Source organism: Empidonax traillii, unplaced genomic scaffold (assembly GCF_003031625.1).
Source record: "Empidonax traillii isolate 1590-97213 ecotype Southwest subspecies unplaced genomic scaffold, ASM303162v1 scaffold93:size1158651, whole genome shotgun sequence".
In the NCBI taxonomy this organism is placed as follows: Eukaryota; Metazoa; Chordata; class Aves; order Passeriformes; family Tyrannidae; genus Empidonax; species Empidonax traillii.
The window spans coordinates 888,014-900,883 of NW_020955286.1; the positions used below are offsets into that span (position 1 = coordinate 888,014).

The 12,870-nt window shown below is 40.4% G+C and overlaps 1 protein-coding gene across 6 annotated transcripts in view; it reads right to left on the reverse strand.

Annotated features, from left to right (window-relative positions):
* Positions 1-12,870, reverse strand: part of MAPKBP1 (mitogen-activated protein kinase binding protein 1) — a 100,826-nt gene that overhangs the window by 11,670 nt on the left and 76,286 nt on the right. For 5 of the 6 annotated variants that reach the window (XM_027881702.1, XM_027881703.1, XM_027881701.1 and 2 more), the window contains 7 exons: positions 6,918-7,066; positions 6,439-6,488; positions 5,657-5,893; positions 4,543-4,712; positions 2,824-2,969; positions 2,244-2,414; positions 1,305-1,383 (listed from right to left, as the gene is read on the reverse strand). In XM_027881702.1, coding sequence (XP_027737503.1) covers positions 1,305-1,383; positions 2,244-2,414; positions 2,824-2,969; positions 4,543-4,712; positions 5,657-5,893; positions 6,439-6,488; positions 6,918-7,066 — 1,002 coding nt within the window. The remainder of the gene's footprint in view (positions 1-1,304; positions 1,384-2,243; positions 2,415-2,823; positions 2,970-4,542; positions 4,713-5,656; positions 5,894-6,438; positions 6,489-6,917; positions 7,067-12,870) is intronic. The other variant, XM_027881704.1, reaches the window with a different exon arrangement.

The window sequence follows — 12,870 nt, forward strand, 5'->3', positions numbered from 1 at the left end:
AAGGTGAAGGCAAAAGAGAAGGAAAAATTCTAGGTATAGGGAAGACTGGGCAAAGTCAGGTCAGGTCTTTTCTCTCAGCTCACCTTACTAACGAATCTTTTCAATTCTAAGATATCCTAAGAGGAAGTAATTATACTTTCCTAACATTATGAAAGCATAATGACTAGGAAAGCTGGTCAGTATCTTCAAGAGGAAAGCCCAGCTTCCTCTTCCTCTCCACTGCAGACAAGCACAGTGGGCTTATTTCAGAAAGGAGACAACTTTCAATGTTTGAACAGCTAAAGAGATTAAAAGCCTCAAGGTTTTCATAACCTAAGATTATCTCTCTTGTTACATTTCTAGAACACCAGTGACTTCCTTCATCACTGAACTCTTCACTACAACTCTCCAGAAGTTTACACAATAGCTAACCAGTGGCTTTCCTCGCAAACATATGGTCCCAACATGAGATAGACTACAAGGCACTCCTGACAGCAGCAACAGCAGCTGAATACAGCAATAACAACTTTCCCTAACATGGTGAATCTAGACACAGCTGGTGAACCATAGAAGATGTATTCAAATCTGCTCAGCCCTACACAAGAAATTCCTTTGAGCAGAGATTTCAGGTTGTCATTTTAAGAGAAATACAGGAATATTTATTTGTTTTAAACATTTATGAACCCAGATCAATGAAAATATTTACCTCATTTTTTGTTTGATTTTTTCTTTGTTTGTTTTGTTGGGATTTTTTTTTTTTTAAATAACAAGGGAAACAGCTTGGAGAGGCCTTTTGGGGTGCTTTAGGGCTGAGGTTTTTTTGCAAGAATAATATCCCCAACAGGCTTTGCATGAGGCACCAGAACACCCTGTGAAGGCATGGGACCGAGAAACAAAGCTGAGTAAGAAAAGACTGTAAAACAAAGGAAAACTTGACAAGACTACTTTCATTGTCCAAGCTGAATGAAATGCAAAAGAATAAACAGAGCATAAACAGTGAAGAGTAAATTAGATTATTAGCGATTCGTCCAACTTAGTCAAGGCATTAATCGTGAAACAATTAAGCACACTCTTGAAAGAGGAAAAAGAACAAAACAATAGTGTTGCTTTAGTAAGAAACAGAACAGCTAAAGTGACCCAGGATAGACTGTCCAAATCATAAGGGTCTGCAGCCAGTCTGCCAGGTTCTACACTAACACTTAGCTGTGCCTAGGCACACCAAGGCCAGAAGTTTGCTCAACTATTTTCACCCAGGACCTAGCATGAGACCTGCTCATACTAGTTAAAATAAACAGACAGGAACACTCAAACAAGGTGAGCCATACCTGAGAGCCGGGGACTGGGAAAGAAAGCGAGAGGAAATGCTGAGGTTTTCAGTTCTTTCCAGATTCCTACATGAGCCACCTAAAAATTTTGGTTAAAGAAGAGAGAAAAATGAGCAGTTAGTTACAGAACATACATTCTGACACATGCATTTTCTTATCACAGAGACTATCAAGTGTTTCCTCATATACAAGGGGATTTTTTCAAGCTAAAACCACAGAGGATGAAATAATTACATTTCTTTTGCCTTTTCTGTTCTATTTAGATTACTCTGCCTTAAGCTGCTACTCTCCCCAAGGGTACGCCTCCTCCTTTTTTTTGCTTCCCTTTGTGTCCTATCCTGCCTGTAGGACTGTGAGGCGCTGGCATCAAGCAGAAAACAAAACAATCAAAGAGGGGGGAAAAAAAAAAGAAAATGAACAGATATTGCTGCCTGAAACCACTATCAATTCTAAAAAGATATACTTTGTTCTGGAGTTGCTCGATAAAGACAAACCAGTTCCTTTGCCACTCTAATGTCTCCTGTTATTCTCTCCCTCCACCCAGCATTTCAGCCTTTTCTTTTGTGACATTTGCTATGCCTTGATACTCCACTAGAGGCCACTGCGTGTCGTCTTCGGGAGGCGGGGGCGGACACACAGTTAATACCTTGCTATGCAACAGGAAAAACTAGTCTGGGAACAAGAGAACAGCTCTTCAGGATTCTAGGGACAACACTTAACCCAAACTGACACAGGCCCCACTCTCATCCACACAGTCTTACACACAGACCGATGGAGTTAACAGATGTCACACCTCTTTAGGCCTCTCTACACTTTTCCCCCCCTTCTGTACACACACATCCATAAAAGCCCAGCAAAACTTGCAGCCTGGTTTGGTTCATAGAGGGGAAAAATCAGGAGTGACTTCACAAAGTCTCCCCACTGAGCAGAGAGATGTACCTTTTCCATCAGTGTTGCTCAGGGTCCCAAAATGCTCCTTGAGGAACTTTTCCTGATCAGGTATCTGGGGAATTTCTCCCTCCAGCATGCTAGCACCCACATCCTCCTCTCCTTCTTCTCCCTCCAGGTCTGAAACGCCATCTACACTTAAGGGCTCAGTGCTTTCAGAATCTGGGAAAGGCAAAAAACCCCCAAAGCTGTAACAACTCAATCAGAGTAACATTAGTCAGGTTAAAAAAAAAAAAAAAAAGATCAACAAAGATGCTAAATTGAACCTAGAATGTTAAAGTCAGTCAGCATAATGTGTAATAATTCTCTAGTCTACCAATATCCCACAAACAACATTGCCTATGGGGGAATCAATACTAAACCTGCCTCCTTATCTAGCAAGGTAAAAGAAAGCCAAAGATGCACAAGGAAAGTGCACCAACTCCCGCTTCTACAGCAGCTTTGCTCAGGTGTCGGTTCAAATGCACCTGAATCTTTACAGCAGTACTGGTGTGACTAACAGGAGTGTGGCTTCAGTTCAGCTCATGAAGAGCTCACATATACATACATTTATAATGTCTTTGCATCTTACCTTCATTTGGATGGTCTGGGCTGGACAGACGGCTGCTGCTGTAATCTACAGAGCAAGCACTGTCTGGGCTGTGCTTGTCTGGGCATCCATTACTGTGATAACCTCTACACAGCTTCCCGTGGGGCAACGCTTTTACCTGGAACTCACTACAAGAGAGACAGGAAGATACAGCACTAGAACAGATATTTGTTTTACGTGTAAAGGAACACATTTTAACTTTAATAAGGCCTTACCTGTGTTAGTAACACCTTTGATTACAAATGTAAGGCTTTAAAGAGAAAAATAAGTTGATTTCTTTCATTATAATACAGTATATTTTTTGCATTTCATTAAGCTTGGACAGTGAAGTCCCAAGGGGACTGTCTGACTTTCCAGATGTTGTCAGTTCCCATGATTACCAGGCACCAGCACTGCCCTGCCCTGGCTTGATTTCCACCACAGGTGAGGAACAAATGTAGAGGTCTAAGTGATGAGAAAGGGACTAAAACCAGGCCTATACCTGCATGAGAGAAAATCCATTTTGCCATAGATTTAAGCTCTAATACACTATTTTTTCCCATATTCATGACCTGCTTTTTTTGGCAACTTCTCTGATGCAAAATGTAGAAGATTCTAAATTAGATAAAGACTAATTTAGTGAAGAACATCATACAAAAATACAATCTTGTAGGACAGGTTCCCGATTTCTGCTGCGATTTCATTAATCTTATTTTGTCAAATGTCACCAGCACTGTTTTTCTGTCTGATGTCTAAGGACTTCAGTTTTCCCCTTTATGAAATACTTTGGTTTTAAATGTACTTCATTGCAAGGTAGGATGCAGAAGTCACCCAACAGCAACTACCCCTGGTAGCTCACAAACTGAGATGTGTCCATTCTGTATTCAACATCACTAGAAGGCCTCCCTTTCTTACATGATGGAGCAGCACATGGGTCTGCTCTGTCCAAATGTTACCGTAACAAATTGAAAATGAAAAATAGAGAAACTGGGTGAAACCTAGCAGCTTCAACTGCGAAGTCTTGGCATGCACTCTTGCAAAAAAATTCTGTCTAAAGCTATCAGCCCACTCTTTTTTACAGAACAGGAGAAGACAAAGGAAATAAAACAGCTATTACCACCAGGTTAAGAGGGGAAGGGAAGAATAAAATTCAGAGAAGGAAAAAAAATGGAGCACAGAAAAATTAAATTACATAAAATTAAAACAGAAGAAACAGCAGAGGAATAAAAAAGGTCTCCACTGTTTCCAGTGTCCTTTTCCATTCCATCTATTTCATGCAAGCCATTCAGTTTCCCACAGAAGAGTCATCACATACCACATTTGTTAAATTCTTTCCCAATTGTCATAATTATGTGTTCTGCCATTTCTCCTGGGCAGACATTTCACTGCTACATATGTATCAGTGTTTGGTGGTTTTCCAGCTTCCAAGTTCTCTCTTGCTTATTCCAATTCAGATAAGGGCGAAAGCAAAAAGGCTGCTCCCAAGTTGTTTATTCAACCAAAAAAAAAAAAAAAGCTTGGAGGAGACTGTTAATGTGCAGTTTCCTTAGAGGAAAATTATTTTAATGGTGCCTTCTTCGTTTCATATTAGCATCTGTCTGACATTAAACTCTCAACTAAACATACCTGACATCCATCAACTCAGTCAAGTTACCACACAAGCTGCAAGAAAACCAGAACAGAAAGATCTAAGCCATGCAGAACAGAGAGCTTATTTTTAACCTGCTAGAGTCTGTGGGATGGATTTCATCTTGCTCAGGGTAGATTACACATTCCTCACTCTCTGAAGGTTCCAGCTCTTGAGAGAAAATCCCCTCTTCACAAGACACAAGCCGAATCACTTGGGGTCGCACACAAGACCCGTTATCCTGGGGAGGTATTGAGCTGCTAACCTGGTTTAATTAAAGAGAGAGAAAATTAGATATTTCAAGAGTTTTTCCTTAAGTCAGCCAGTGCTGTGCAGAGCTAGAAAGTATGCATTACAGCACAGGAATGTGAGATCGGACAACACAGTACTCCTATGTGTTTTCTGTTCCTTATTTACTGAATTTATCAGACTACTGCTGTACTTTCCTGTTTTGTCTCCTGTTTGCAACCCCCTAAGACTCCTTGGTAAAGTACTCTTTGACCACACATCAGGACCGTAAGCCATGTGGCAGCATGTTCCTCCATTACCTTCTATAAACTGATCAGACATAATTCATAACCCTGGGCCACAGCTAAAAAAGATATTTACTGCACACAAGAAGCCCAACCCTTTTCTCATTTGTCCAGTTATAAAGGAAGGAAAAACCCTAATTAAGTTAGGCACTGGGACAGACTGCTACTGGAAAACAGCCATTAGCTTTCTGAGGTATGAGCACACATTAGTTGCTGTGACACATCAACACAAAAGATTAAAAAGAACTTACTAATCTAGCACAGCTTACAACTAAGGGAATCATATAAGCCACATTTCAGTGGCTACTGGAGTCAAGAAACTGCTCCCCAGCAGAGTGAACTAACAGGTAGTCAGGTACACGTCTGTAATTCCAAGCTCAGCTTCTCAGCTTGTTTTTGACACAAATAATCAAAAAACTACAAAACTACAAAACTTCCTGTCATTGAAAAGAAACTTGATCCTATACAGTCTCTGCTGTAAGATGGAAGAATCACACACTGCAGGAGTACTAACTACAAAAAGAGTTATCTAAACAAGTTTCTGAGAAGTCATTTATAACACTTTTAATGATAAAAAGAATTGCATCAGTTAGTAATACAGGTAGTTAATAACAAATAGATACAGGACAGATGCACTCAGAGTAGATTCATCTCCTCAGAGCAGTAGTGCCCTTACTTTGTTGACGTGCACAGGAAGGTCAGTATGCTCTTCTCTGTCATCTCCATTGCTGTTTTGAGACAATGAGTCTCGACTTGGAGAACGGGAAACAGAGAAGGACTCCAGCTGACGCAAGTCAAGCATGGATTTCACAGTCATCTCTATGTTGCCATTTGGTTGGGACCAGCGCCCACGTTGCCGGGGCATTTTACTCATTGGAGCCTCTGAGCGCTGGATTGCCGCTATCTCTTTGGCCTGAAGGAAATCGACAGACAGACAGTCTTACGGACTGAATTTTGCTGATGGAAAAATAGGAGAAAAAAACCCACAAAAGCCATAGAAAAACACAATTATGCCCATCTACATAAAATCCCCAAAACCATCTGTGGGACAGCTTAAAATCCCACCTTTAATCATAAAGCATCAAGTAGAGGTGATACTCTTGTTGCTGCTTCTTGCATAATTAAATGTATTTAAATGTCTTGCTCAGATCCAAATATATGAACAGCTTAAGCATCACATGGGATTCAGACCAAAAATGAAGAGGCAAAAGCATAACATCTGATGGAAAGATACTGATATAAAAATCCCAAGTGAAAGTCCAAATTCTAAACTCCCTTGTCTCTTAAACTATGCTTTATTTTGCCATCCCCAAGTCATTTTTCAGAGAGAGGCTTCTCAAAGGTTTCCCACTGCAGCTGCACCTTTCCCACCTGTGCAAATGAAGTTTTCAATCTCTGGGAATTTATTTTTCAGTTTCTGTATGACAAGGAAAACAATTTGAAGGTTTAGTAACTCACCCTCCTCATTTCCCAGTGGGAAAGGCTTCTTGAGAGGGTAAGGTCTGGATCTGGAAAGGTAAAAACATATACAGCTAGTTGACATCCTTAGCCAGCAGTCCAGCTTTTGAACAACCTTCTACCTCATCTTTCCCCAAAGGCACTATTCTTACACCTTTTGAACCGCTGTCAGTACATGCTTTCCCACAGACTACCAAACCATTGTATCAAAATTTTTATGGAGACATCCTATTTTATGTAAGATCTTCAATGACTCAGCAGACCCACTGCAGAACACTTGCCACAGTGCAGTGCCCTCCCAAAAGCTTGGATCAATACACTGTAGCATCTGTGGTAAAAATACATCAAATTAATAATGGTAATCTCTACTGTACATTTTATTTGACATCTCTAGAACCCACCATGAGATCTCTTTTGGCTTCTACAGACTTCCAATAGCTTGTAGACCCAAGTCCATGAAGCTAATTCAAAATTTATACCTGAGTCTCTCTCAGTGTTGCAGTTGGATTGAATATGGAAAGACTGCAGCCCACGTAACTCATCTTCATCATTCCCTTCATCTTCACCATCCTTGTCACTGTCTGATGAGAGTGCAGGCACAGAGGACAGGGCAGAGACGGACTCGTGCCTGGAAGGCAGGAATTAGAAGGAGTATTATAGTCCATGACAAGAATTGCTCACCATTTCAACCCTTACACCGATTCTCCAGCTTATCTCCATCCACACTGAGCAGGTTGCCTCAACTCTCCCAAACAGCCCGTGCTCTAGCACAACCCACCTGAGAAGAAGAGCAAGCTAAATCCTGCACAAAGTTGTGTAGACCCTGCCACAGCAATCATCTCATATGTGTGGAAGGATGCCATAAATTGGCACAGAAGTAAACAAATCTGAGAAAGTCAAATGGAATGAAACTTGGCCTTCTGTTTCAGCCTCTGCCAATTGATAAGGTCAAAATGATAGACCATATTTGAAAGGCAAATATTTTTCCAACCCTTAAGCATTTCCTCTCTGAAACTGTTTTACACATCAAAAATGTCAGAGATAATCTCTCTTCGAAAGTAATTTGCTTTATGGCAAATTATCCCATAGGAGACAGGTTCATTTCAAGGATTGCACCAGGTGGAACCTGAAGGCACAGCCCACACACCATAAGGGCACCACGCTGCCTATTTTAGCCTTCAAGCACAACAATCATGTAAAACATATTTTGGGCACATCCTTGATTAAAGTAGATCAAGACAAGTTTTACCACACAGACCTAAAATGCACTCTCAGTGCAGAAGTTTCCAACACCAAACAAGGACATTCACCAACACTAAACTTTATCCTCCCTCTCTTTTCTCCTCTTCCCCTTCCTGCCCTCACTCCTCCAGTCCACAGAACCAAACAAACTCCCTTTGGACAATAATTGAAGAAGGAAGAATCCTCAACAAATACATCTGAGTAGCACCCACTCCACAGCCTTGAGTTAGAGTGCCGAACTCATCATTAGTGATATTTACAGAATATCACTGGTGGGTGTTGAGTGCCAAGCATTATTCACAAAACGAAAATAGCTCATCCTCCAAATACAGAGCAGTCTGGCAAGGGACCAACTTCTCCTGCAGCTGGCAGATAGCAGGCAGTATTGAAACGTGGTAAGAAGCAGTTAAGATATTTTAATCTTATCCTGTGTAGTGGCAGAACATTAATTTTCATTTTATTAGGAGTGTCTGAGCAACAACTGCCCAACCATTTCAACTGAGCTTTGAGGTGTTCTGGCGAGCAGAACAGTGAAACTGGCTGCAGCCTACATAGTTCTCAGGCGAAACAGTTTCTTATTGGTCGTCCTCACCTACTTTTGACATTTGTCAGTCTCTATCTTTTCTACTGTCTCCTCATGTGCTCATCGTATCACTCTCAGATTCTTGTGTCTGAGCAGGAGAATCTCAACGAAGTCCAAGACCCAGAGAATGTTTTAGGTTATGTCATGTTTCATCCTATGGTGTGTATTAATGTGATAAGGCAATATTAACTTTCTATCAGTAACTCTGATCTCATCCTTCTGCTTGTTTTCATCATGATTGTTTGAGGAGTTTATTAAGACAGAAGGGTTGGATTATTAGACATTTTAACATCTAACGGGTTAAATACCTCACTATAATGAGGTGATATGGCAAGGCAAGATTATGTGTTTGCTAAACTCCTTTGTGTACTGCCACTGGTGTAAATGGAGAAGGGAGGATTGCTATCCATGCCTATTATGTTACAAATAGAAAGACGGCCCCTGTCCATCAGACAGTGACTGACAAAATTAGTAAGAGGAGAAAAGGTATGTTCCAGTATTCTTAAAGGAGTAGAGGAATAGAATGTAAAACATTTTGGAAGTCAGATGGGTGGTTTTTTATACCTCACAGGAAGTGATAAACAAATTATGAAGTCACATGTGTTTGATACAAATGTAAGATTATTTTGCATTATCCCAGCAGAAATTCGTACTCCTCTTCCACATCCTCCTTTTTACAACTCAAGTATGCTTTCCAAACTCAGTCCTTTAATTTGAAGGGAGATGACTGAATGGGATTTTCAGAAGGACCTTAGGCCCACTAATTTGAAACTGAGATATTCCTGAGATGAAATCTAGGTTCCCAAGGTCTTGAGTGTTTTAACAGTTGTTCTTGCCCAAGTCAGTTCCTCAATTCAGACTTCACTACTTTCTCCTTTCTTTCCTTGCCTTGCCCTTTATACTTGGATTTTCTTCTAAGCCACCCTGCTGCACACATCTCCTCAATACTCTTCCTCAGTTCTTTATCATGCTTAGATGGGAGCCAGAGTAATGTACAATGAGTTTTCAGGCATCGGAGCTGTTTCCAAATGAGCACCACATGAGTGCATTTTGAAAATGGAAGGGGTAAGGCTTCTGGGTTTTGCTGAATTCCTGCTGAGAGCAGGTTCAGCCAAACCCCAAAGCATCATTATACCAGAATGAATGTTTCACAGTAGCTATTCCAGAACAGCATGTGCAGTCATGTCCAATTCTCACGACATACGTGACTCACTTAGAGCAAGTGTTTTAGTTAAGTGTTTTAACTGTCTTTGCTCATCATCTTCTTTGCTAAGGAACTAACCTGTTCTACTATCACAGAATCATTAAGGTTGGAAAAGATCTCCAAGGTTATCAAGTCCAACGTTTGACTGAATACCACCATGCCCACTAAATCATATCATGAATGTCACATATAATAATTTTTTTAACACTTCCAGGGATGGTGACTCCACCATTTCCCTGGGGACCCTGTTCCAGTGCTTAACCACTCTTTCAGTGAAGAAATTTTTCCTAATATCCAACATGAAACTGTAACATCTTAAGTGATAGGTATCCTAGCAGATTGTGTCCCTCTGCTTCCCCCTCAAATGCCTAAGGGTTTTAAAAAGAAAGCTACTCTCCTTTCCCCCACAGAAAGATCACAGTGCTGCTGACTTCAGAGTTTCCCTGGTGTTATAATTACAGTAGTTCTTCACAGACTCAGGCACCATTTCTGATACAGCATCAAAACCCACTCTGAGCCCTGGAAACAACACAGCCCTCCTGGACTCACTGAGAATCTGATAAGGAGCTCTTCTGTCCAAATATATCCGACAGCATACAGTACTTCTTCAGCACACATATATAAAAACTTTTAGGAAATTTAATGTGGATAACATTTCTATCTCCTGCTATTTATAGTAGAGCTTCAAGAAAACCAACAGAAAACATGATTTTTAAAATTAATGCAAAAAAATATATATATGCTCAGCTAAAACATGACTATAAACCCTGAAAATATTCCATAGTAAAATCAATTTAAAACTTCCCTTCCAAAAATTCAAGACAAGCTTTTTTAAACTATAAATGCATACTTGGATCAAAATCAAAACCCCAATAAATGGCCTTCACGTGATTCCTTTATTGAAAATACAAAAGCCTTAAAACCAAAATGTACCAGCAATATCAGCTGAGTATAAGTTCTATTATCCTCAACTATCAAAGCTCCTCATGTTCAGAAAAAAGCAGAAAATCTGCAATTATCACAACCAGAGGCAGAACTGAAAGGTTCTCAGGTTCACTGTGGAGAACTGTGGGTCATACAGGTCTGATCAGCTCCAAGATAATACAATGCCCCATAAAAGTGAGTCAGAGCTATCATTCAGAGAAGAAACATTAGCCTCTCTAAAAGTTTTTGGAGGGACTGAAAATACTGGGACTCTTCCATTCAGAGAGGAGGTTGGATGAAGAGAGGTTATGATAAAGGTTTACAAAACCATAGGCACTACTTATAGCTGGATGCAGAACAACAGTTCACCAAAGTTTACAACACTGAGCAGCAGAGGGCTTTCAACAAAACTAGTAGGATGTGTTTTAACGGAGACAAAAAAGCCCTTCTTTCCACAGAGAACAGTGAACTCCTGAAACTTGTCACAAAAGGAGGCTGCAGAGACAGACAATATTACAAAGTTCAAAAAGAATTTATACAAACTCAGTGGACAATGGGCCAAATACTAAAACGAACAGGTAGAGATGTAGCTCCTAACATCCCTGAGATAACAATTGAGCATGAAGCCAATAGACCGCAAAGGTTCATATAGCCAGGCTTATGCAGTGTCTCAATAAATAGCATCTTCCATTGCCACTGCCACGGGCAGAATACTGGGCTTCAAGAAGCACTAGTTTGACCCAAAAAGGAATCTTCTGTGTATTTACACTCCCAGTGTTACTCACCTGAGTCAATTCCTGCCCTGACAATTGCAACTGGACAAACAGCACTGTCTTGAATCAGAAATCTTCAGCTCCCACTGCCTCATCAGATCAGTTTTGTTACCCCAATATTATTTTGATTATTCATCCTGTAATTACACTCATAGAACTATCAGAATGTGTTAAATCCCCCACCGAATTCTAGTAATCTTGTTCTAGAGCAAGTCTTGTGGAACAAATGACTTAACACCAGGCAGGGAGCTTTCTCATACTGTCAGTCTTTTGAGACAACAACTTTACACCACAAGTCACAACTCAACTCTCCACTGCAACCTACACAGACAGACTTTGGAAACACAACCTGAACAAGTACAGGGCATCTAGAAAACCAATCTTACTCAAGGTCATTAGTTTTCCTTCTCCCACCTCATTAATGCTGATCCAATAGGCTCTTCTTCCATCTTTAGTCCCAATCGAAAATGCTCTGGAGTAATGTCTTTGCTGATCTCCAGTGACCACAGCGGTTGATCAAAACTGAAAACAAGCTTTCAAAGCTGACAAGTAGATTCCAGGCTTGCAATGAGGTTACCAAACAAGTTTAATAAACTCGTGGGTTTGGCGTGGCACTAGCACCGCCCTTCAGCAAGCGTCTGTGATGGAAACAAGTATCACCTCACGTGGAAGAGGACTGGGATTATCTGCCACAGGCTGAGCCTTGGTAGGGTAAGGCTGCAGCTGCTGGAATAATGGAGAGACTGCTATAAAAAGCAACTTGCTTGACAGACGCAGAATTTCGGCTAGAAAAAAAGGCTTCCTGAGTTTTCCCCGCATCGCTACTGAAAGCACTTATTAGACAAGACTCGTTTCAAAAATGAGGAGATTAAGGCTTTCCAAAACAAAACTATGCAGACAGACTTGTTTCAACATTGCTTGCTCCCAAAGGGAGTGGGGAGATCCTCAGGATATTCAACAACCAGTGTGGTAAATCCTCCAGTACTTTGGTACTTTTATATCCAGAACTCAATTTGTAGTCATTTGGAGGAGGAAACTTGTGGAACATAGGAACAAAAAAAAATTAAAAAAAAAAAAAAAATAAAATAAACACACCAATGCTGTGTTTATTCTTTTTTCCCCACTATGATCTCATATCATCTTGGTCAGGACTCTCTTCTGCACTGCTTACAGTCAAACTACTCTCAGCTGCTTACAAACTACAGAGAAACATTACACTAATAATCCAAAACCCCCTGTCACTCTTGTTCTGTTTAAAAACAGAAGCACCACTTTTTAAAGAAAGGTCACCAGATAAATTTAGAGCTATTCAGCTTGTAGGCTGTAGGAGTTTGTTTTTAGATATGTTGTTTACCAAGCAAAAAATAGTAATATGACTAAGCTGCCAAGAGCTTTTCCCATTTAAATTATTTTTATATTTATTACTTATATTATAATTCTTTTAGGTGAGTTTTTTCAAAGTCTCCAGAAAACAGCTAACAAAGAAAAGTACAATTGTAAGGACTCTTTCAGAATTCTGATCAACATAGCAAAGTCGTACAGATCACAGGTATACTTCAGTACTGACACCACAGAAAACAGCCTTTAAGTTGCATTCAGCTTAGATCCAAAGAACTTTATTCATGAAGCATCACGGCTTCCCTGGTAGGATGCCATGTACCATCCTCAGTATTCCTAGGTGAACCGCTTATTCAAGTTTCTGACCG